This window comes from Lontra canadensis, unplaced genomic scaffold (assembly GCF_010015895.1).
Source record: "Lontra canadensis isolate GAN:19392208 unplaced genomic scaffold, GSC_riverotter_1.0 scaffold47, whole genome shotgun sequence".
NCBI classification, from domain to species: domain Eukaryota; kingdom Metazoa; phylum Chordata; class Mammalia; order Carnivora; family Mustelidae; genus Lontra; species Lontra canadensis.
Window position 1 is genome coordinate 5,352,902 of NW_022631041.1, and position 25,663 is coordinate 5,378,564.

Sequence of the window (25,663 nt, forward strand, 5' to 3'; positions counted from 1 at the left end):
CCCTAAGATTATCTTGAAGAATACTCTATTAAATCCACAGTAAATGAAGAGTTGTGTAATTTTATCTGTAACTTCTAAAATTATCTCTATAACTGAGCTAGAGGATATTTTAACACTGCTTCAGATGGGATCCCTCCATGTGGTATTTGCCTATGAATTGATGCACTAATTCTCTAACATTACTGTACACATCACCATAGAAAACTTTTTGAGACCTGTTTCCAGAGCCCTGTTCCCACCTAGGCAGATATCTTTTGTCATATTCCTGGGGCCCACAGCCATTACAGTGGGAACCTTGGCAGCCTTCTGCACCATGATCTCCTCAATGGCACACCATCGCATCCTTACTGCTGCTTATTCCAACTGGCACACAGAAAGGATTCAAGAAGTGTTTGTTGAATAAATGAATGAGTACACAAACTCCAGAAAACTCCAACAGAATTCTAGATTCTCAAAAGTGTAGCAAGAACCAATCTCCTTGCAATCAATAGTCAGGAGATGGTCCAAGGTGCCTTTATATTGCCCTAAATTGAGATTATTAGATCTAAAAAGAGGGCCACGTCTAAAGTCAGCATTCTGAACCAAAAGTTAAAACTGGCCTTGGCAAGTCTTTCGAAAGCATCAGGTTGGAAATACCATGGAAGACATACAGAGACCCACTGGTCAGGAAGCTGACCAGTGCACATCCCTTATCTTGCCCCACCTTGGAGTACATGCTCTCTGCCTGCCAAGCAGTGTAGTAAATTTCAGTAGGCTAAATGCACATACGATGTGACTCTTTCTTAAGATGTAAGTCAATGCCTTTTCTGAAGGAAGTGTTTATTATTTCATCCTTGCAGTGGTTTTCCTTCCCTCTCAGGAAGTTGCAAAATCTGACCCTTGAGTTTTATAAGAGACTCACTCTCATGTTAAAACTTCACCAAAACTGATTGATCTTACATTTTGCAATATTTATGTATCTCACACATTTTCCATAACTTTTATAGTCAGTGGGGAAAAACAAAAATTCTACACAGAGATTTCATACTTGGATCATTTTTGTATTCTGAGCACATTAAAATCTGTCCAGAACCCTGTTCCCATCCATCGCTTTCTATTCTTCAGAGCTCTGGAGGAGGTCAGACTATAGGCTGAGAGCCAGACTGCTGAGGTGTGTATCCCTGCTTCTTCACTTACTGAACTTCTCAGGGCTTCAGTGTCCTCATCTGCAAAATGGTAATAATATAAGACCTTTCCCAAAGAGTCTCTCATGTAGAACTTTCAGTATAGTGCCTGTCACTGAGAATTCAACGACATTAGCCATTAGCTGCTATTGCATGAGTCTGTGTCCTATGCGTCTTATGAGTAGTAGCCCAGCTGTTGAATATCCTAGCTCCTTAACTAAATGTGAATAACAAAGCAATTTTTAAAGCCTTTTAAAATTAAACTAATCTTAAGAAATGAAAGATCATCAGTGATAAGATAGGTAAGTATGTATGTCTATCCAGGATAAATAAGGGTGACAGAGGCAGAAAAGGGAAGATGATATGTCTTCCTCCCTACATCTCCTCAAGGGCTCCAGTGATCAGCACAACTCATGATTTATGTGATGGGATGAAATTTGTCTAGGTGGTGTAAGAGCTACTGAGCTTAACAAGGGCAATTTTTCTTTACTCACTATTTATCGTGTATACCCTGTCAAAATCCAAAAGAGATTTGAAGGAGACACATACCACTTAGAATCTGAAAATTTTCTTGCTTCTACTTTGTAGGAGGGAAGTCAGTTTTCTAATTATTCTCAATTCTCAAATATACTATGCTACTAGATGTTGTCTAGTCTATTCTTTTCCCACTTGTCCCCTGCCTACAAGACACTATACTTCTCTGTCTTCCTTTCTTATCACTAGCTCATTTTTATTTATTTATTTATTTATTTTGGTCTGCTTCTTAGCTTCATTCTCCTCAAACTACCCCATAGATCTTTTCTAGGTCTCTCTCATGGACCTCTCAGCTCTTATACTCTACCTGGGTGATCTCAATTTGTTCTGATGGCTCCAACCACCATATTTTGGCCAAGGAACCCTATATCTGTATTGCTACATCAGTTCTTTCTCTACAGTCCAAACCCATGTAATTGCCTTCAGGAAATCTCCCCTTGGATCACTTACAGACACTTCAAACTCAACATGTCGAAACTGAACTCATCATCCCCTCAAACGGGCTCCCTTATGGCATTCCCTATCTCAGGAAATGGAAGCACTCTCCACCCAGTTAATCAAGCCAGGAATCTATGATTCAATCTTAACTCATCTCAGTTCCCTCACTGCCTAAATCCAGTCAATCACCAAGTTCTCTTAATTCTATTTTCTAAATCAGTTTCTTTTAAATGTATTTTACCTTCAGTGAAAGAGACATCTATTGCATCATGCCAGCATGCATGTGCATGCACACATACACACACACACACACACCCCACAAGTGAAACACAAGTTTCATAAAACAATTTTTATCATCATTTTATGTAAAGTTTTCTGATATTTTCTACTGGGTGAAGTTAAGCTACCAACTGAAGAGCTTGTAAACATCCCAAAGATCCAACAATCAGCTCTCTCGACCATCTCCAGCATGCTACTGCTTATGACCCACAATTTGATAGATGTCGGTCTAAATATTTCTTAAATCTACCCACTAATGTTCACTCCCAGTGCTATCATTCCAATCTTGGCTACCACCAACTCTGATATAATGGGTTTCCAGGTCAACTGATCTGTTTCACTTTTATCTGAAACCTCTCAAAGACTTTCTGTTGTCCACAGAAGAATACAGACTATAATCCTTACCATGGCTTAAAAACCCACCTACAGTTTGGTGTCTGTTTGCTCCCTCATACCCTCTCTCCACTGATCTCAACAAAAATGTTTTCTTCTTGAATATCTGGGAGCTCTCCCTTGTTTTCAGGTCTTTGAACATGTTATTCCATTTGGCTAGAAAGTTCTTGCCTCCCATTTTTGTTCACCTAACTCTTACGTATCCTTCCTATCACAGCTTAAATGCTATTCATTCATTCATTCATTCATTCATTCATTCTTCTACTAGATGGCAGACAGACTAAATGCTGGTGACACAATGTGAAGTAAAAATAAGGGCATCTGGATGGCTCAGTTGGTTAATGTTAGCTAATGTTAGTTGGCTCTTGATTTTGGCTCAGGTTGCAATCTCAGGGTATGAGATCAAGCCCCACGTCAGGGTCACACTGAGCATGGAGCCTGCTTAAGATTCTCTCTCTCCCTCTGCCCCTCCTTGCCCTCTCTCTCTCTTAAAAAAAAAAAAAAAGTTTAAAGGAGAAGTAAAAACAGTCCCTCACCTCACAGAATTTAGATACTCTAGTACTCTAGATGGGAAAAAACATATTCCAATAAAGATATCATTCAAATTTAAGTGCTAATAAAAGAAGATCTTATAAAATAGATTCATGACTCCATAAGGAGTTTATGAAAATCTGACCTAACCTAGTAGATCGAGGAAAATTTTCCTAAGTGATGACTGGTAAGTTATAATAGTTGAGCTAAGATATAAAGGAGAAATATAACCTAATGAGTCTAAGGGATAGAGAGCTAACAGCATAGGCAGAAAGAGGAACATGTAAAAATCTACATGGCGGGAAGAAATATGGTAAAATCAAGGAACCAAATGAAAGTCAGTGTAAGAGCCAGGTATGAGAGGGAGTATGAAACAGATAGATGCCAGTCTATGATGAACACTCTAGACTTTGTTAAAAATGTAGGTCTTTGGGGCACCTAGGTGGCTTAGTTGGTTAAACATCCAGACTCTTGATCTTAATTTCAGGGTTGTGATCTCAGGGTCACTTAAAAAAAATTAGGTCTTTAACAAAAAAGGAATGAGAGGCCATTGAAATGTTTGAAGCAGGGATATAATGTGTTTAGATTTCTGGTTTGAAAAGATTACTCTGGCAATTGCAAGGATGAATCAGAAGGAGACAATAGTAGATGTCAGGACAACTAGAAACTATTACATTACTCCAAACAGAGATGATCATAACACAAATTAAGGTGGTGGAGATGGGGAAAAAAACATATTGGAGAGGTGTGTGAGATAACCTTGACAGGACAAGATAATGGACTAAATATATGTGATGCAGAGAGAAAAGTAGCAAAGATGACTCCCAGATTTGAGCTGCAAAACTGAATGACTAGTAATACCATTCACAGGGATAAAGGAATATCAGAGGACGACCAGGTTTGAGGGAGAAGAGCATGACTTCAACTGTAGATATATGGATTTTGAGGTATGTTTAAGGTGTATTGAGCACTGTTTTATAAACTTCTCTGAAACAGAGGAGAGGTCTGGACTAAGATGTAGATTTGTGAAATTTCCATGTATAGGTTTTAGACATGAACCAGTGAACATAAATGAACTCATTACTCGAGAATGCACAATATGAGAAGAAAGCTTAAAAACCAAACTCTAAGGAAATCCAACATTTAGTGGTGGGTGGTGGAGAGTGAACTTAAAAAGAGAACCAAAAAGAGTGGCCAAAGTGGTAGGAAGAAAACCAGGAGAAATTGACGTCAAAGGGCTGCTTTGTTTTGGTGGAGTATCAAGACTAGAAGCCAGACTGTTGTGGGAGGAATGATTGCAAAGTATAGATATAGAGTCAATGAGTACAGATTCCCTGGAGAAGTTTGCCTTTGAAGAGAAGACATATAGAACAGTATTTACGAAGTTGATGGAAACTTTTTGGTTGTGCTTTAATAAAAGATACCTGTGTCAAGAGACACCTGGGTGGCTCAGTCGGTTAAGCGCCTGCCTTCAGCTCAGGTCCATGATTTCAGGGTCCTGGAGTCAAGTCCTACACTGGGCTCCCTACTCAGTGGGAATCCTGCCTCTTCTTTTGCCTGCACCTCTCCCTTCTTGTGCTCTCGCTCTCGCTCTCTCTCTCTCTCTCTCTCTGATAAAGAGATAAATAAAATATTTTTTAAAAATCTGTATCATGTAGCAATTAGATAGGAGGCATTGATAAATATTATTTTTAAGTTGCACATTCAACTGAACTAAAATGGAGGTATATTTAATAATAGACAATCCTAGAAGTCATATGATACTAGAATATCTGCATATTTTTGTGTATGCACACACACACACACACACACACACACCCCACACAATTATCCATTTTTTAGGCTAAAATGAAAATTGGTGTCATTACCTCAAGAATAAGCCATTCGAGCACTAAGACAGAAAGGTTTTAACAAGATAGAAATGGAAGTCAACCAAGAACTGGGAACTCTCCACAGATAGATGAGCAAGGCTATGAGTCATTTTTGTGCAGGGAATTGAGCCCTGATTGTATCAAGGAAACAAATGGTAAAAGCACAACTTGTTAGGACAAGTGGGTGCATCATTCACACCAATCCAGTGAAACCCACATACATAACAGGACTTCTATATCTGAGATATAGTCAAGAAAACTTAAAAAAAAAAAAAAGCTTCACTCCGTTTTTGGAGATTCTATTAAATTCTTCACTTAGGGAAGCAAGTCCATGCAGCAGAAAAGAAATCAGTTGTACATTGCTTTTCCAGCTTTGCTATTTTTTAGACAAGTTCTTTAGTTCAGTCTCAGCTCCTTTATCTGTGAAATAGGGATAACCATACTTCATAGGGTGGCTGAATAGTGAAGGGGATTACATATGCTAGTAAAACACCGTACTCAGAGTAGCTATCCACCACCCTGCCCTGAGAATTTTACATTTCCACTGTTTTATTGGAACACAACCACAGTCTTTTGTCTACCTATTATCTATAGCTACTTTTGCACTAAATGGCAAAGTTGAGAGTTGTGACAGAGAGTGTATGAGAATACTGAGAATATTTACTATCCAGTTCTCTACAGAAAAGAGCACAGGATAAAGAAAATATGGTCCATATATACTATGGAGTATTATGGCTCCATCAGAAAGGAGGAATACCCAACTTTTGTATCAACATGGAAGGGACTTGAAGAGATTATGTTGAGTGAAGTCAAGCAGAGAGACTCAATTATCATATGGTTTCACTTATTTATGGAGCATAAGGAATAACACGGAGGACATTGGAAGATGGAGAGGAGAAGTAAGTTGGGGGAATTTGGAGGAGGAGATGAACCATGAAAGACTGTGAACTCTGAGAAACAAACTGATGGTTTTGGAGGGGAAGAGAGTGGAGGTGAGCCTGGTTGTGAGTATTATGGAGACCACGTATTGCATGGAGCACTGAGTGTGGTGCATAAATGATGAATTCTGGAACACTGAAAAGAAATTTTTTAAAAAGAACATAGGGATTGGGGAGGAGGGTAGGGTTGAGACTTTTTTTAAATTTTTTTTTAAGTTTTTTGCAAAGTGCCTGTCATACAGTAAAGGCTTAATAAACAGATGCTATTGTTTTTTATATTTCTTTATTCCATTATTAGTTCAACAATTATTGAGCACAATCTGTGTGCCAGATACTGCTCCAAGAGCCACAGAATCTAGCTATAAACCTAACAGATAAAAAATACTTGTGCTTGTTGGACAGACAATAAACAGATCAGTAAAAATAAATACAGTATATTAACTGGCTGGGGAGAAAAATAAAGGGATGGAGAATAGGAAGTTTCAGGATAAAGGTTGCAACTTTTAGATGCAGTGGCCTGGGAAGAACTAATTGAGAAGATGTCCTTTAAGCAAAATCCAGAAGGACACAAGGGAACACTGGGAATACAATAGGGGAGATCGGGATAAGGAGTAATGTTCCAGACACGGGAACAAATATAGAACGCTCAGTGTTCTTAAGGTAGGCCAAGGAGTCAATGTGGCTGGAGTGGGTGAGCAAGAGGAGAAGAGGAGAAGAAAAGTAAGTAGAGTGCCCAGCAAGCAAGCCTATGTAGGGCCTTGAAGAACCACTGGGGGTCTCTGGCTCTTACTCTAACAAGAGGGGAAGCAAAAGTTCTGAGCAAAATAGTGGCACATCCTGATTTCCATTTAGACCAGATCAGTCTGGCTGATCTAATGAGAATAGCCTACTGACTAGACTATAGCAAATGTAAATGCAAAGCCACAGGAAGCTCTTGCAAGGGTTCTAGTGAGAGGTGGTGATGGCTTGAACCCAGATAGTAGTGATGGCAATGACAGAGAGATGTCTTGGTATATTTGGAAAATAGAGCCAATGGGATCTTAAGGGTGGGTTGGATGTGAGTTGTGAGAAAAAGAAAGTCAAAGATGACTCCACATATTCTGTCCCAAGCTACTACTGCAGTAATGTAGCAATCATTGATGTGAGAAGGGAAAGATGTGGGAGATGCATGTTATATGTGGGGGGAATGGGGGCAGTCATGCAGGAATTAGGATACAAGGATGCTGATGTCATCATGGAAGTGTTGGGTTGGAGATGCATCCTCCCATGGGAGATGTGCAGTTTGTACCAGGGAATAGAACTTTGGAGATCAGGAAGAGATCAAGACTGGAGATATAAATTTAGGAGTCATCTATAGATAAAGGGGATGTGGTTGTGGTTGTTATATCTGGTCAATAGTTTGAGATGGTTGCATACAAACTAACAGTGCATCACAAACAACATCAGAGGAGCAGAGGCCTGCATTAGACACCTTACCAAAAGCTGCTAGTGACAGTTTCATTCTACCAGAAACAAGTAGAAAGCCAGGAACAGGTAGAAAAAACACAACTAGCATTCATAATTTGAATGGCTCCTAATTTGCCTAATTGAGGAAAGAGTTTTACAGTGAGTCAGATTATAATTTTATAAATTGATTTGCAAAATCAATTATAGCTTTACGGTGTTACATTTTTGGAGAATTGCCTATTATCTCAGTGGAAATTAATAAACGACTTGATGAGCACACAGTACTCCTTATACCAGTGAAGAAAAGATTAGGAAGCTAAAACTGCCTCTAATTTATGGACAAACAGAATATGATGCATCAGAATCCCACAGGGTAGTTCTAACAATTTAATTTCTGCTGATTCTCACAAGTCTTTCAGCCTTTTAAGAAGGAAAAATCTTGACTAGTTCTCCTTCCTCTTTTGGTAAAAGGCTTTTAGTTTGGACAGTTATTCAAGCTGACCCAGATGGACCTAATGACCATCTCTTCCCACTAAGACAACATTTCTCCACTTTCTTTCATTACTAAGCCCCCCACCAAGGAAACTTTTTAGGTATTTTTCCTCCTAATATCCAACCTACAAAAATGTCTTATTGTGGTAAGATATATATAATATTTTTATCATTTTAACCATTTATAATTGTACAACTTAATGTCATGAAATACATTCACAGTGTTATATAACCATAACCACTATCTTTATCCAAAACATTTTCCTTATTCCTGACATAAACTCGGTGCTCATTATACCTTAACTCCCTATTCCCCACTCCTCCCAGCCCCTGGTAACCTCTATTAGACTTTCCTGTCTATGAATTTGCCTATTCTAGTATCTCACATAGGTGGAATCATACGATATTTGTCTTTCTGTGTCTGGCTTATTTCACTTAGTACAGTGTTTTCAAGGTCCATCCATTTTGTAGCATGTATCAAAATTTCATTCCTCTTCATGGCTGAATAATATTCCATTGTATGAATAGACCAATTTTGTGTATCCATTGACTCTAAGTGGACACTTAAGTTGTTTCCACCTTTTAGTTATTGTGAATAATGTTGCTATGAACATCGGTATACAAATGTCTGTTTGTGTTACTGCCTTCAATTATTTTGTATGTATAACCAGGTGTGAAATTGCTGGGCTTGTGAAATTTTAAGACCACAGGTAAACTGTGTATCTGTTTATGTTCTTTGTATGTATGCATCTGTGCTTTACACATAAGAAGAGTAAGATTTCTGAAGAAGTCTTCAGAACAAATTTTCACCTCCTTGAGTGGGAGTGATATCACCCTCACTGAGACTGCAAGCTCTAGGGAAAGATCCCCAAGTTTCCTGCTTTGATGAGGTAAATATATGGGTCTCCTTAATAAAAATTGAAGCCATGGATTACCAGGAAGATGACCCCAAAACACATAAGTATAAAAAGTCATCTTTTTATAACATGCAGTAATGTTATTTGTATTTTCATTAGTCTTCAACATTGACAAGAATTGATAAAGTGATGAGCCCAAGAATGTTCTGCAAAATTGCTCTTAGAGGTTGTGTCAGGACCAACCAACGGAGCAAATATTCTAACAAATTTTCTGAGAACAGTGGAGATTAATGATGTTGTATTCCCACTGAGCCTAAAATATCTCTTGAACACAATAGAATAATTAAAAGCAAGTATTTTTTATTTAAATTCAGTTAGCCAATATACAGTATATCGTTAGTTTCTGATATAGAGTTCAGTGATACATCAGTTATATATAACACCCAATGCTCATTACATCACATGCCCTCCTTAATGCCCATCACCCAATTACCCCATCCCCCACCCACTTCCCCTTCTACAACCTTTAGTTTGTTTCCCAGCATCCAAGAGTCCCTCTTGGTTTGTCTCCCTCCCTGATTTCTTCCCATTTAGTTTTCCCCTCCCTTCCCCTATGATCCTCTGTGCTATTTCTTATATTCCACATATGAGTGAAACCATATGATAATTGTCTTTCCCTGATTGACTTATTTCGTTCAGCATAAAACCCTCCAGTTCTATCCACATCGTGTAAATGGTAGGTATTCATCCTTTCTTTTTTTTTAAATTAACATATAATGTATTATTTGTTTCAGGGGTACAGGTCTGTGATTTATCAGTCTTAACACAATTCACACTTACACAATTACATAATTCACTCACCATAGCACATACCTTCCCCAATGTTCATCACCCAGCCACCCCATCCTTCCCACCCCCCTCCCCTCCAGCAACCTTCAGTTTGTTTCCTGAGATTAAGAGTCTCTTATGATTTGGCCCCCTCTCTGGTTTCATCTTGTTTCATTTTTCCCTGCCTTCCCCTATGATCCTCTGTCTTGTTTCTCATCCTTTTTGATGGCTGAGTAATATTCCATTGTATTTATGAAATGGGGGGGGGACAAATAAAGGATCCAAAGATCCAGATGGTGGTTAGCCAGGTATTGGTGAGGTCATAAGATGGTTCCATCAGCAGGTACACACTGCGCTCTACACTGAGTACACTGCTGAGTACACACTGCTATCTGGTTGGAAGGCCATATGGCACATACTCACCTAGATTTAATTACAGTGTGCTTGCCTGATGCTATATTGTTTCCGTATGTAAGGAAGAAATTAAGATTGTATAACAGTATTGAGAAAAACAACAGTTTCAAATACCTGATCAGAGCCCATCAAGTGTCAGGAAAAAGAAGGAGAAGCCAAAGAACTGCCTGATTGGAGGAGACTAAGGAGATGTGACTACCAAAGATCCTGTTGGATCCTGAACTAGAAAAGGGGCATTAATGGGGAAGTGGGAATTCTGAATAAAGTCTGCGGTCCACTTAGTAGTGTTGTACCAATGTTAATGGCACCTTACTAATTGTACTGTCATTATTCAAGATGTTAACATTCAGGGACACTTAGGTGAAGGGCTTGCCGGAACTCTGTACTACATTTGCAACTCTTCTGTGAGTCTAAAATTATTTTAGAACAAAAAGTAAAAGAAAACAGGGGCAGCTGGGTAGTTTAGTCAGTTAAGTGTCTGACTCTTGATTTCTGTTCAGGTTGTGATCTCAGGGTCGTGAGATCAAGCCCCGCATGGGACTCTGTGCTCAGTGCAGAGTCTGCTTGAGCCCCTCTCCCTCTGCCCCTCCCCCCTGAACACTGTGCCCACACTCTTTCTATCTCTCTCAAATAAATAAATGAATTCTAAAGAAAGTAAAAGAAAACAAACAACAACAAAATTTCTGGTAGTTCCTGGGTGTCAGAAGCAAACTTGTAACTGGCATTGCTGAAGGATGGTTGGAGTGGGGGGGTCTATATTTGTGATAGCAGGAGTTTTGAAATCTGACATGAGAAGAACTCCTGTCTTTGTCCCATTTCCAATTCTATTGCAGGGTATGTTGGGTGCATCATGTAACTGGGATGTGGGTGTACCCTTTCCTGGAATACATTGGCCCAGGAGCCAGAATCGTCTTCTTTGGGTCTACAACCATCTTAATGAACTTTTTGTACCTGCTGGGAGAAGTTCTGAACAGCTATATCTGGGATACACAAAGAAGTAAGTATTGTTTGGGGGAGCATAAAACGGGAGAATTGCTATCTAAAAGAGTGTGTGCAGACACTGAAGGAAAATTCCATCATAGCACAGGATCACTTAAGAAGAGTTTCATTTTTATAACTACACAGTGTTAATTTAAGAGTTGCTGGCTCTTACCTGAAAGGTTTATTACTCACTTTGTCTTATTAACTAGTCAAACATCCAAATCTAAGGAAAAAGAAGCATACCTATAAAATTTTATAGGGAGAAATGTAGTGTTAACAATAAAAAAAAATTTAGGAATTTCATTCTGATCAACAAAATACTGCCTTAGCGAAAGGGACACCCCCCCATAAATAGACAAATTATTAAATGTAACCAAACAGTCCCATTAGAAACCACCCAGACCTCCACTTCTTACATCATCCTTCAGAGAGGTCTCCCCACTTTTCTGCTAGAACTCCAAGCTGTGCAGAATGCCTGCAGCCACTGTGATTCACCAGTGACTGTCATTTTCAAGGACTGAAGGTGGCAAAGAGGCACAGGCAATAAAGGGTAATACGTCATTGCTACCAAACTCTCTTAACCTATGATTTGATTTCTCTTCTGTTTCCGTTTATGACAGAACCTCCATCTTGGCAAGGCACATAATCTTACCCAAGCTGTGCACACCGATCCAAAGTATATGTCAGATAGCAGAAAAATGGGAAGGTGGAAAAAGCAACAGCACGGCATGCAGCCATTTGAGTCCTGCATGAAAGTACATTGAAGGGCAAGATGGTCCGGGAATTTTAGAGAGCTCTGGGCATCGCCAGTATAATCACAACATTCTAGACGTCACCCGTAAATGATCTCTGTTCCACAAACATGGAACGCCCTACTTTGTGCCAGACACTGTGCCAGGAACTTGATCTAATTAGACAAATAAAACGCAGTCATTGCACAGTTACTGGATTGGACTTTTTTGTGTGTGGATCTTCTAAAATTGTGCGTGTCAAGGTGTTGGTCCATGGTAAATGGCCCAGAGGAATTTGAGGATTTCTTTTCTCAGCAGCTGGCTTGATTTTAGTAAGTGGTCTATTAGAAAAAGTCTCAAAAATTTTTATTCAGTTCAGACCACAACTTGGGAAACCTGAAATGAATCCTTTAATAATTCCTTCTCTGTTCAATGAGAATAGGAATCTTTATTAGTTAACTCATTATTTAGCTAACTTACAAAAATATTTTAAGAACAAAATGTAAACTTTTCTCAACTTCTTGAGAGGAAGGCCATATTTAAATTTAGGCTAAGAAATTTAATATATGTTATTCAGGAAGTATTTATTACTCTTTCCCCTTGATTAGCTTGATCCCAATGGTCATTCAGCCATTGTTCAACTACTTCTAAGGGAAGATGGCCGGAAAACTAAGAGAGAGAAAAATCCAGTGTCGCTTCATAGAACGCTGCTCTTTAAAAACATTGAGTGAAAACAAAACAAAACAAAACAAAAAACAAAACAAAAAAAAAACAATGAGAAGTTAAAATGAATACTGAAACTAAGGTTTTTTAAATGATCTGTTCAACTTAATTTGTGTCATTCTCTTACGTAAGATTGACTAACATTTTGTAACCCATTTTAAGTACGGAGATTAATTTTATCTACATGGGACCATCTAGTTAATTCCACAGAAGTGGATGTTTCGTGTCAAGTAGGCACATTTTGCTTTTCATTTATAAAAAGCATTGCAGACTCATGACCTCCTCTAAATTTGACCTGCCAAATGGCTTGTTAGACCCATAAAGTGGGATTTTTGTTCTTGAAACAACATTTAAAAATTGAGAGATTACACAAACAGGCCAGATTCATCAGCTTATCAAATACCTTAGGATCTCGCAACACTGAGCTCACTGTTCTCTTTTGGCAACAATGGATTAGAACTGAGGATAAATTGCTCCTTGAGATGGCTCCCTAAGTGTTCCTCGTTCTCACCCAGCCACTTTTCTCCATTACATTAGCTGCCTGCTTCTGTAGATAGTAAAATTTGAAACTGTTGATTAAAAGCAGTGTGTGCTGTGTGTACATGTGTGTGTGGGGGGGGTATGTGTGCAGTAAATTGAATACAATCAAGTACAGTATTACAATACTGAGTACATTTACTATACCCTAAACAAAATCTCCCAAGAAGCAGGGATACCATGCTGAGTGCCCTTCCTTGTATCCATAATGATTTTTAATGACTCCACTTCCTCCACTTGGTTAGGTTATACTGACTTCAACTTTGAGATAAAAATCACATTATTACAGAATCTTGGAATTAAAAAGAATATTAGAAATCATCTAAGCTGGCCCTTTGTTTTTACTAACCAGCAGCTGAGCTGGGAAATCCTAGGTGACCTACCAAAATGGTGGTTGCGGGGCCAATACCTTCTGAGTAATGTTCAATCCAGTGTTCTTTCTAATGAGCCATCGGTTTGTCACCATTGAAAACCCAGCACATGAAAGGTTAGAAACTTCACTAAGATCCATGGACCTAGTTTATAAGATAACAAAATAGATCAGCCTGATATGAACTATGAACAAAAAAGCTCTTAAAATAAGGTAAATTAATAGTCAGGCATTTGCTCTTTTAAAGGAAAGTAACTCAAGGTGACTTTGAGACTGCTATATTGGTTTGCTAGGGCTGCTACAGCAAAATACCACAGGCTGGGGGTCTTAAGCAATTGAAATGTAATGTCTCATGGTTCTGGGGGCCAGAAGACCAAGATTAAGGTATTAGCAGGATTGGTTCTTCTGAGGGCCATGAGGGAAGGACCTGTTCCAGGCCTCTCTCCTTGACTTGTAGATGGCTGTCTTCATGTTCAGATGGCATTCATCCTTACATGTGAGGCTGTCTCCAAAAATTCCCTTTTTATAAAGGCAATGGTCATATTTGGTTAGGTCCACCCCAATAACTTCATTTTAACTTGGTAAAGACCCTATTTCCAAATACAATCACATTCTGAGAGACACAGTTCCATCCATAATACTCTGCTTTCTGTCCCCAAAACTCATGTCCTCATTCCTGCAAAATACATCCCCAACAGCTCCAAATGTCTTTCCAGCATCAACTCTGAGGTACAAAATCTCATCTTAAATATCACCTAAATCAAGTATGGTTAAGACTTGGGGTATGATTCATCTTGAAGCACAATTGATTTCCAGTTTTGAACCTCTGAAGCCATACAGAAAGTTATCTGTTTCCAAAACACATTGGTGGGACACACATAGAATACCCATATCCTTTCCAAAAAGGAGAAATTACAGGGTGTGAAAAAAGGGCCACAGTTCTCAACGAAGTTTGAAACATAGCAGGGAAAATTCTAGATTTAAAGGCTTGAGAATGAGCCTCTTTAGCTGAATGCTCCATCCTCAGGGCTCACCAGAAGGAGGATGTGGCTCTGTCCCTGGGTGGTAGCCCTACCCACAGAAGAGGGTATCCCCTGAACCACCTTAGGAGTCATTTTTCCTTCATTTCATGCTATCTAGCTGTCCCTTTCATCCAGGCTAACAGTGTTTCTGCTAGTACAAAATTCTCAAAAAATCTTATTGGTTTCCCATGCAATTCACAGGGGCCCAAGTCATCAGACAAGAAGGTCCCCCACAGATCTTTCCTGGCTTCTGCTGAAATGGTTAATTGGATCCATGAATGATATGCCTAATCTCCTTAGCAAAGCCACACCCTTGGCCTTCTTTCACTTTCTGAGGTTCTAAGGTTAGGACTTTAACATATGAATTTGGGGGCAGGGTGTGGGACAACACACAATTCTATAACCACTGAAATCTTTCTGTGCTTAATCTAAGAATTTATTCCAATTCCAGTGTGTCTAAATGGGGTGACCAATCTTATTAAAGTACAATTTTATACGACCAGAAATGAAAGTGTCCAAAAGTGAAAGGTTAGGTTAAGGACAGGGAAAGCAAGCAAAAGAGAAAGGAGTTTGGAGCCAGGCTTGTGTGACAGAAACCTTCTCCCCCAAATGCCTATCCAGCTCATGTCCCACACAGGCCAACCCAGGCCTACAATGTACCAGTGCTGCCCTCTGGTTGAGCGCTTCTCCCTGCCTGGCAGAATCACATATGACTAACTCTCTCAGGGTCAATCAACTCTTCTTCTATGTTCCCAAAAGCACATCCTGCCTCAGCTTTGTGACAGGTTTCTTTCTGCTATTCATGTGGAAATTATACCTCTAGTTCTTCCAAATATTATTTACAGCTGTCTAATTTTTTCCCTCTACCTCAAAGCTGCCAAACTGAAGTAGGTGGGGAGCCATTTTTCCTGTCTGGGTCAATGAACACCCCCTGTTCTCCACCCCCACTTTTGAAGATTCCACTATTGCTGCCAAGTCAACCCATCTGCAGGAGAACACTTAGGACGAAACAGACCTTAAAGAAAAGCAAGCAGTTATTAGTTCCTGAGAGCTTCTCCACAGGAGAGGGAACATGGGACAAAGTTGGGACCCAAGTCATGTGTGCTGTTTGAACAGAATCCACGTTGTGTTTTTCCGCCTTTGCCTTGGTTACCAACAACTAAGGCATCTCTTAGCCTTCTCCCCCTTAACCCTATTCCTCCTCCCTTACTCTTGAAACCGAATTCCTCCTAAAAAAAACCCTATTCCTCCTCATGTCCTTACTCTTGAAACCAAAGTTTTCCTTAATATGACTTCTGAGAAGTACTTTGGAAAAAGTGTTATAGATCTCTGCCAGTTTCTCAGTCATGAAAACCAAACCAGAAAGACTGCCTAAGGACACCTGTTCAGAGCATGTTACCTGCCTTCCCCCATTACTACCCTGACTCCACAAAACAGATACTAGGAGTTGGAACCAGGGGGGAAAGGGAGTCTTTCTTAATATAAGCCTTATGATGACCCTCTGGGATTAGGCTTTAAATTTTTTTATATTGTGAAATTCCATATTTTACTCTGCTTTCCCACTAACATAGCCTTCTGAGGCTTTCCTTACTTTCATTGTTTATTAACTGATTCATTAAAGATTAAGCTCCAACTATGAGTCAACACCATTTTAGGTGCTAGGGATATTATCAGAAACAAACCAGTTAAGGGTTCTGCCTTCAGAGAGCTTATAACTTATAAAAGAATACCAACAATACCTGCAAAACAGTATTTGGAGTTCTTTTGTTCCAACAAAAGTCTCTGAGAATTTGGTTTCAGAGAATGAGTATTTAGTAAAAAGCAAAAGAAAAAAGAAGTGGGAAACATTGATCAGATTTAACTTTAATTCATGAGGATGACTTCAACATTTTCATCTCCAGGAAAATGAAACATCATTAATTCACTATTCACCACAGACAACAGGCAAAGCTCTTGCTGGTCAAGTACATATGAGTCTCTCAGAAGGTGAAACATAGTTCTACCAGGATTGGGTTGAATAGAAGGAGATCTTCCACAAAGATATGGAAATAAATCATTCCTGTGCTTAAAAAGCTCTCTATGAGTTAAAAAAAAAAAAAAACAAAATTCTTGACTTCTGAAAATCTAGAGTTCTTGCCTTGTGAAGAAACACAACTAAAATAAAAATAAATGAGGGCTGTTTGAGACTCATCAGCTGCACACCTCCTGTTGCTAGAAGCTGGTTACAAAGCGGTCTGGTTGGGGTTTCTGTGCAAAACTCAGTGAGTCAGGAACTAACTTGCACCCATCACTCCCAGAAGCCGTTAAGACTTGGGAGTGTACTGACTTGGGGGGAAAGGGTGGGGACACAGGTCACTGAGGAAGTTTCTGGAGAAAGTTGTAAAAGATTTTTCCTTCTGAGCTAGGAGAAAAGGGGTGGGTGCAGCAGGGTAGAAGGGGAGCGATGTGGGGATAAGAGAGGGTTTTTTGGAGCAGCCTTGGCAAACCTGCTCACAATTCAATCCGATATTAAAATAAAGTACTTTGCCTGAATTTCTAGGTATGGAAGAAGAGAAAAAGAAGCCTAAATTGGAATGAAATCTAAGTCTAAATGAAAGAGATGGATTGACTCACCATTGAAGACTGGTTACCCCCTGGACACTGGCAGTGCAGGAAAGGAAGCATCCAAGAAAACAGTGGAATTCATCTCAGCCTTCCTGCCTCCCCCACCCTGGGGGGGGGGTACCTTTATAAAGAAACATATATAAGAATAGAATACAGTTATATCCCAAATAACTTGCCCTCATTATGTTTTAAAGAATTCTTTCCAAATTCATTATTGATAATAACATCTTTTTTTTCCCTCTTCTAGTTTTTAAAACTAAAATTGGTCATCGGATTTTAATTTCTGCGATTGTAATTCCATTTACTTGAGGAAGAATAAAACTCTATTGTGTTTCTTGTTAAGAAATATGTGAAAGTCAAAGGGGCAGATGTGGAGAAAGGCATTCGAGTACTGAGTTCTGCAGGTGGCTGGGAAAATGAACCCGGACCACAGGGCAAGTCTGAGGGAAATGGGATGGATTGCTCCCTATTGCAATGATGTCACAGTTGCCTCAAACAGGCAATGTTAGTAATAATTACATCGATTTAGTCAAAACCCTAATCCTGTATTTGGATCTCATGATTTAATCTTGTGAAGTTTTTCCTATATGCAAACTGAAACTTTAATAAAGACCAAACAACCCCAGTGTGATAACTGCATGGTGTATTAAACATTGGTGTCTCCTTTCTTATTTGTTTCTATTACCAGTTGAGAATGGGTTTACTGAACCTAATTCTTAATTATTTTTTTTATTTTAGGAAGTGTATCTTTTTGATAAATCTAAAAAGAATATTTTTTAGAAAGCTAATTTATAAAATCTTTGACCATAATTATTTTAAAATAAGACTAATGCAGAACATGTAGTAGAGAATACATAAAAACAAATCTTAGAAAAATGCAGGTATATAAATTAATTAACTAATTTTTAAAAAAGAAAAATGTAGGGAAAAAGCTAATCAAAATAAAAGCAGAAATTAAGTAAGACAGCAGAAAAATAGCAGAGGAACTGATATATAAGTAAATTGATTGATAAACACAGTATCTCGTCTATACAAATAACACTAAAATATGCAAACAAGAGAGAGAAACAAATACTTCACAATATAAGCATAGATGTGAAACAAATTATTTTAATTATAAAAATAAACTTTATATTTCTATGGCAACAAATTCTTAGAACCCAGTGAAATGTGCAATTTTCAAGTAAATGAATTCAATAAGAATTGGAAAGATGTAACAGACTGATATTCATGGAAAACTTCTTTTTAATGTTCAAATAACTATCTCCAAAAAAGGAATTGGGTCCAGAGTGTTTCATGAGCAAGTCTTTGAAAACGTTCAAGTAACAACTCACATGTTATTTAAACTGTTCCAAGATTACAGAATGATGAAACACTTCCCAAATTATTTATCAAAGTTAATAGAACCCTCAAAACAAAGCCAACGTAGAAAAGAAAATCATTTGCTTTAACATAACATAACATAACATAACATAACATAACAACATAAATCCAATACATATAATTTTTCAAAACTTAATAAGGTTTATCCTAAAAATTGAAGGATGGCTAAATACTAGGATTTTTATTCAAAAACATTGTCTCAATACAATCATCCCTGCTTATCTGCAGGGGACACATTTCCGGATCCCCAGTAGATGCCTGAAACCCCAGACATATATGTGGAACCATATATGTACTATTTTTTCTTATACATATATGCTTATGATAAAATTTAATTTATAAATTAAGCACAAGAGATTAATAGCAATAATAATAAAATAAAACAATTCCAACAATACACTGTAATAAAAGTTCTGTGAATGTGGTCTCTTTCAAAATATCTTACTGTACTATACTCACCCTTCTCATGATGGGTGATGTGAGATAATAAAATGCCTATGGATGGCATGAGGTAATGTTAAGGACACTGTCTCTGCAATACAACATTGGGCTACCATTGACCTTCTGACGCTGTGTCAGAAGGAGGATAATCTGCTTCCAGACCACAGTCAACCGCAGTCATCTGAAACCACGGAAAGTGAGACTTATGAATAGTGAGCACTCAGAGAAGGTGGGGACCAGTGTAATGCACAAAAGAAAAAAGTCACATGATTCTCTCCATTGTTGTTCCAAAGCATCTGATAAATTTTAACAGTTATTTCTGACAATAACATTAATAATATAAAAGTGCCCCATATCTTGGGAAGGAATAGTCATCTCAAAGACCAAAGGCATTCCCTTTTAAGGTAAAATAAAATAAGATATAGATGTCCATGACACCGTTACCATTATTTTTCTGAGGTCTTTGAGAATGTTAGGTCTAGCATAGAATAAACTATATTTTGACCTGGAGTGGAAAGGTTTTATGTTAAAAAAAAAAAAAAGTGGTATGTAACTACAGAATCGATATTGGAAAAGAAAAGTGAATGCTTAAAGAAAAACCAGAAAAAGAGCAAAGCCACTATTTAAAAGGAATCCATTTCTTTATGTGACTTTCGGGAAAGTAAACCTGAAGGAGTAAACCTGAAAGTAAACCTAAACCTTTAGGACTTCCTGGAACAATTCCTCAGGGACCTAGTGACTATTCCTTTCCTCTAGCAAATAAAACTCCCTTTTTGAGCCACCAAAGTGACAGACAAAGAAGTTAATGTCAATGGTTTTTAGATATAAAGCTGATTCCACTTACATCCATTGGAGCAGTCTAGATTTCTGCATCACTGCTCTGTTTGAAATATAATTACGTGTTCAGATTTGGGGTTTGGTTTGGTTTTCTCGTGATGGATCATTTTTGCTTTAAGAACTCCAGCCCCCGAACCCCAGCCCCACATCCTACAGGACGCCCAGGGCTGTCACGGCAGGTGCATGGAATGCACCAAGACACCCCTACCCAGCTTAGGCACCCACTGATCCATCACAGAAACTCTGCTTGCCCTGGAGCAGAATCTATCGGAATGAGTCTACTGACTGCTGTGTAATCACCGAGTGATAAGGAATAAATTATCAGCGATTTCTCCCTTTTGCTTGCAAGCTCACTTTCTCCCATCAGTTCTCAGGAGGATGTTCATGATTTACCCTCTTCTCTGTGTACGTATGTAAAGAGAAATCTACCATCTGCAATCTCAGAGCAGAATGTGCTTCCAGCTCCACTCTGGAACATGAAAATTAATAATTAAATAATGCAAAAAAAATGAATTGTACCAAAGAAGCAGAACAATGAAAATCTTCTCATCTTATTTCACTGAAAATACACCTCAAAATAAACCGAAAAGAGCAGCAAATTTCACTTCTCATAGATAAAATACTATCACTATAAATCTAATACTATATTAAAATAATAATTTTCCATGAACATATAATGTATATTTTTCTCTTGATGAACTTTTTAAAAAGACAAATTAAATGAAAATATATGCTAAACTCTGAAAAAGAAAATTCTATTCTTAAAGATGTCATTTCTTCCTCCAAATGATTTATAGGTACTATATAACTCCATTCTAAAGTTGCAAACTTTTTAAAATTTAACAGAAAAGTAAACAAGTAAAACAACTGAAAAATCTTGAGAACAAATAATTAAAGCCACTCACATCATTAAAATATATTGTAATTATAAGTGTGATAATTAAAATAATGTGGTATGGCTCAAGGATAGAAAGAAAAATCAGCAAAATAGAAAGAATGTCCAGAAACCGGTCTTAATTTATACATATAAAGTTAGCAAATAATAAAATGACATTTTAAGTCAGTAAGAGCATAATAAGTGATTGAATGGGCTACAAGGGATGACTAACGAGTTGGTAAAAAAGAAAAGGCTGCATTCCTCTCTTGAAACACACATAAACAAAAAATACACACACATACAACTTCAGATAGATTAAATGGTGAGACATATAAAAAGGTATAGGAGAAATACAAGAAAATACAGATGAATATATCCCATATCCTATAATGATATGGGAAATACACACACACACACACACACACACACACATACATGTATGTATAATTTTTCTTTAAATTTTTATTTAAATTCTAGTTAGCTAACATATAGTGTAAACTGGTTTCAGGAATAGAATTTAGTGATTCATCACTTACATATAACACCCAGTGCTCATCACAAGTGCCCTTTTTCCTACCCATCACGCATTAACGCATCTCCCACCCATCTCCCTTAGTTTGTTCTCTATAGTTAAGAAACTCTTATGGTGTGCTTCCCTCTCTTTATTTGCCTTCCCCTATGTTCATCTGTTTTGTATGTTCCATATGCAAGTGAAGTCATATGGTATTTGTCTTTCTCTGACTGACTTATTTCACATAGCAGAATACACTCTAACTCCAACAATGTTGTTACAAATGGTAAGATTCATTCTTTTCGGTGGCTAAGTAGTATTCCGCTTTATAGATACACCACATCTTTATCCATTCATCAGTCTATGGACATTTGGGCTCTTTCCATAATTTGGCTATACTGTTAATAATGTCTTGGTAAGCACTGAGGTGCATGTGTCCCTTCAAATCAACGTTTCTGTGTTAAGTATATAAATATTACATATAAATATATATTTAGAAATTGAATATTATATACAGCTGACCGTTGAACACCCTGGGTTTGAACTACATGGGTCCACTTAGATGTAGGTTTCCTTCAATAAATACAATCCTGTATATAAATGTATTTTCTCTTCCTTATGATTTTCTTAGAACATTTTCTTTTCTCTTAGCTTACTTTATTATAAGAATACAGTACATAATGCATGCAAAATATGTGTTACTTGACTCTTGATGTTTTCAGTAAGGCTTCCAGTCAACAGCAGGCTATTTATAGTGACGTTTGGGGGGAGTCAAAAGTTTCACATGGATTTTTCACCATGTGAGGGATCAGCACCCCAGCTCCAACATTTCTTGAGTGTCAACTCTATAATATATATGAGGAAATGGAATATAATATATATATTAGGAAATTGAATGTTATATATAATATATATGAGAAAGTAGAATGTAATATATATTAGGATATTGAATCTATGGGTCTGGTAGCTGATATACTGTGAAGTTATTGAGAGAAAACCATCTAAGATGTGTTTAAGACAATGATAGCAACATTTCACAAATAAGAAACCTGGAGGAGAACTAGACTGGGATAGGGGTTGATAATGAACTTGGCTTTGGATTTTCTTATGTGTAGATCAAGGGCTATTTTAATGAAGTTGTAGGGGCAGAATCTAGATTCCAAAGAATTGAGGAGTTATTGGTGTTAGTGAATGGTAAAGCAGTAGAGATAGCAGTTACAGATTACCATTTAAAAAACTATACTTGGGGCGCCTGGGTGTCTCAGTGGGTTAAAGCCTCTGCCTTCGGCTCAGGTCATGATCCCAGGGTCCTGGGATCGAGCCCCATGTGGGGCTCGCTGCTCAGCAGGGAGCCTGTTTCCCCCTCTCTCTCTGCCTGCCTCTCTGCCTACTTGTGAACTCTGTCAAATAAATAAATAAAATCTTAAAAAAAATAAAATAAAATAAAATAAAAAACTATACTTACACAGTAGAAACACGCTCCACAGACAATGTGAACAATGTAGATACTGTTGGCTCACAACTATTCTGGGTTAGCCTTAGAAGGGAACACCTCCCCCACTTTACAGGAAAGAAGGAGAAAAAGACAAATGTCCTTGGATGTATGTTTGCCAGACAAAAGACAAAGTTTATGGACGTGTTTCTGATGGCTTTAATGGTTGTAATTTTTCCCTCAAAGCATTGCCTGAAGAGAGAGAGCACAGAAGATGAGGTTGAAGCTTATAATTTATCCTGAGAAGAGTGGCACAGACTGTGAAAACATAGAAGGCTTTCTAGCCCACACTGAGGGCCCCAGAGAGGGTTGAAGATCACTAATTTACCTTGATAGTAACAAAGTTTATTGTGGGATTTCCCCCGAGAAACCTCAACAGGCAAGACAGAGCAAAGAAGTGGAAAATTTGGTTTACAAGTATAGGTGTCACAAAAGGACAAGAGGTGAGGGTCAGGGTATTGGCAAGAGTGATTGGAAGGATGAGTCATGGGGTCTAGAAGGAACAGAAGAGGAAAGATAGAGGACTGACACGGACAGTATAAAAGGTCCGGAAATTGGTAACCTCAATAAAATTGGGGGGAAAAATGTGTTAAGGAAATGAAGGCAATAAAGAGAAAGGAAGTCACAATCAAAGACTGTTGAAGTTTTAGAGGGGCATGAAATCATACTATCTCTTGCTTTTTTAGTTAGTATAATGTGGTAGTATTAACCCCAAAAGATGTCCACATCCTAATCACCAGAGCCTTTGAATATGTTACCTTTTGTGGCAAAAGGGATTCTGAGGTGTGATTAAGCTAAGGATTTTGAGATGTGGGTTACCCTGGATTATCCAGTGCACTGACTATAATTACAAGGCCCTTATAAGATGGAGGGAGGAGGTCACAGTGAGAGGAAGAAATGTCACCATTTTCTTCTGGAGTGAGGAAGGGCAAAGATTGCAGAAACTCAAACAGCCAAGGAAATGGATTCTGCCCCTAAAGGCTCAAAAAGAATACTACCCTGTTGACACCTTGACGTGAGGATTTCTGACCTCCAGAGCTATTAGGTAATAAATGTGCCACTGAGTGTGTGGTACTATTTTTACAACAGTAATAGGAAACTAATATATGTGTTGTCATTAAGCATTTTTACATATTTATATGGGCTATTTTGCATTTTGCTAAAAAAAACCCCACACACCCAGATTAATAGCTACGATACCCAAAATTCATATTTGTGACTCTCTAATAATTGAGTGACCAACACTTGTCCCTCATCAAGCCAAACCAATTATCCAATGCTGACAAGCCGGTCAAAGTCATTCAAACTCATCTGATTTGTTGAAATGAAAGTGCTGAAGATGACTGAAGAAGTCCCCATGAAAACACTCAAAGATATTTGGACACTTTCATACCTACTCATCAGCTGAGCAATGAAAATTTTTGAGACAGATGACCCTGATTTCAAGTACCATTCAAAGGATTTGGGAGTAATAAAATGCCTAGGCTTGCTACAGGGAGATTTGCCAGGAAGAGAGGTAGACATCTTATGGCTGAGCTCTATTGAAAAAACTACACTTTTAAAGCCTCAGTCAAATCAATCCATGCAGTAAAATTCTCTCAAGGGAATTTTGCAAGCGTGTTAATATCAGGCACAATATGAAAGCTTTTTTTTAAATGCTGTCTCTGGTTTGACATACATGCGTAAGAACTTTGATATGTTTGATAGGGTAGTCTCAATATAGATACATGCAAAATGAAATTCATTTATTTTCAAGCAACACTAAATGTTCTGGATCCCAAAAACTACACCCTTCCTCAAGATGTCTGCCCAGGCCAGACATCTTATTTCTTCACCTCATTCAAGTTTAGTATTTGATCCTGTGATTTGTGAAACCCAAACTGTCAAAACTCCCCCTCCCTCTCTGTCCGCCCTGTGCTTGGAAAAGAGGAGGGATGATCTCTGCTTACACAGCAAGTGACATCAGAGCTGGAGAGTCCCTTCTCTGTCGCCCAGCCCAACACCAAAGGGCTGGAATCAAGTGTTGGAGTGGGGATGAAATTGTCAGCTCATTAGGCAGCTCCACAGGGCCCACCCTTGCACAGTTCCCTTGTCCTCTTCTCCCCTATTATGAAGGCAATACCTAATCCACCCAAAAGTCTTTGCTTCTGGCAAGGCCGAGCTACCTTTCATGGCAAGCACTCATCAGTCCTTGCCAAGCCAAGGGTGGGAACACAGGCTGCCCTGGGGCATGCTCTCTTGAAGTTCCATCAACACCACCAAATGCTCTGTCAGTTCAGCACATACAAAACTACCCCCCACCCCTACAGTTCTTACTGGGGGTAGAGGGAACTTGGGAAACACAGATTTCAACACAAGAGGGTGGAACAAATAGAAACTTCCCTGCTCCCTGCCTCCCAAGGCTCTCCACCAAGGAAAGAGGAGGGAGAAGGTATTGTTAATACTTCAAGAACCTTCCTTCAAAGATTTAATATCCTTCCCTGCACTGTGTCCTTTACTCTATAAAGACCAAAGGAGTGGGGTTTAAGAAACTGGTTCTGCTGGATGCCTTCTGTTAGCAAATCTCACAGTGTGGGACTGGCATCCAGAAGACATTCCTCTGAACTTAAAAGGTGAGACACTTGGCAAGTTTTATCCTGAACCATATACTCTAGTTGGCAGTTTCAGGGAAGCACAAACGTCCCTCATCATCCCTTTACCACTATTTCTATATATATAAATTTTGTATTACAGTCATCATTAATTTTGGAATTTTTTATATTACAAAGCGGTTTTCCAAAAACAGATTCCCAATAACGTGCCTCCAAGAAATGAGTTTTCCATTTGAATCGGCTCAGCTTGAGACTATAATCTTGGCACTAGTTAAGTTATAATTCAGGAGGTCAGTATATCAATTTCAACAGTCCAGCTGAAATTCTGGGCTAAAAGCTTCTGAGAACTAAGGGTAGAAGAGATAAGGGAGGAAAGCCC

The 25,663-nt window shown here is 38.4% G+C and overlaps 1 protein-coding gene across 5 annotated transcripts in view; it reads left to right on the forward strand.

Moving 5' to 3' along the window:
• AIG1 (androgen induced 1) overlaps positions 1–17,819 on the forward strand; it is a 252,002-nt gene extending 234,183 nt beyond the window's left edge. For 2 of the 5 annotated variants that reach the window (XM_032873066.1, XM_032873069.1), the window contains 2 exons: positions 11,018–11,181; positions 17,088–17,803. In XM_032873066.1, the coding sequence (XP_032728957.1) occupies positions 11,018–11,181; positions 17,088–17,125 (202 nt within the window). In that variant the 3' untranslated portion in view covers positions 17,126–17,803. Of the gene's footprint in view, positions 1–11,017; positions 11,182–11,785; positions 12,110–17,087 lie in introns of those variants that run through there. The other 3 variants (XM_032873070.1, XM_032873068.1, XM_032873067.1) reach the window with 3 other exon arrangements.
• Positions 17,820–25,663: the final 7,844 nt, after the last annotated feature.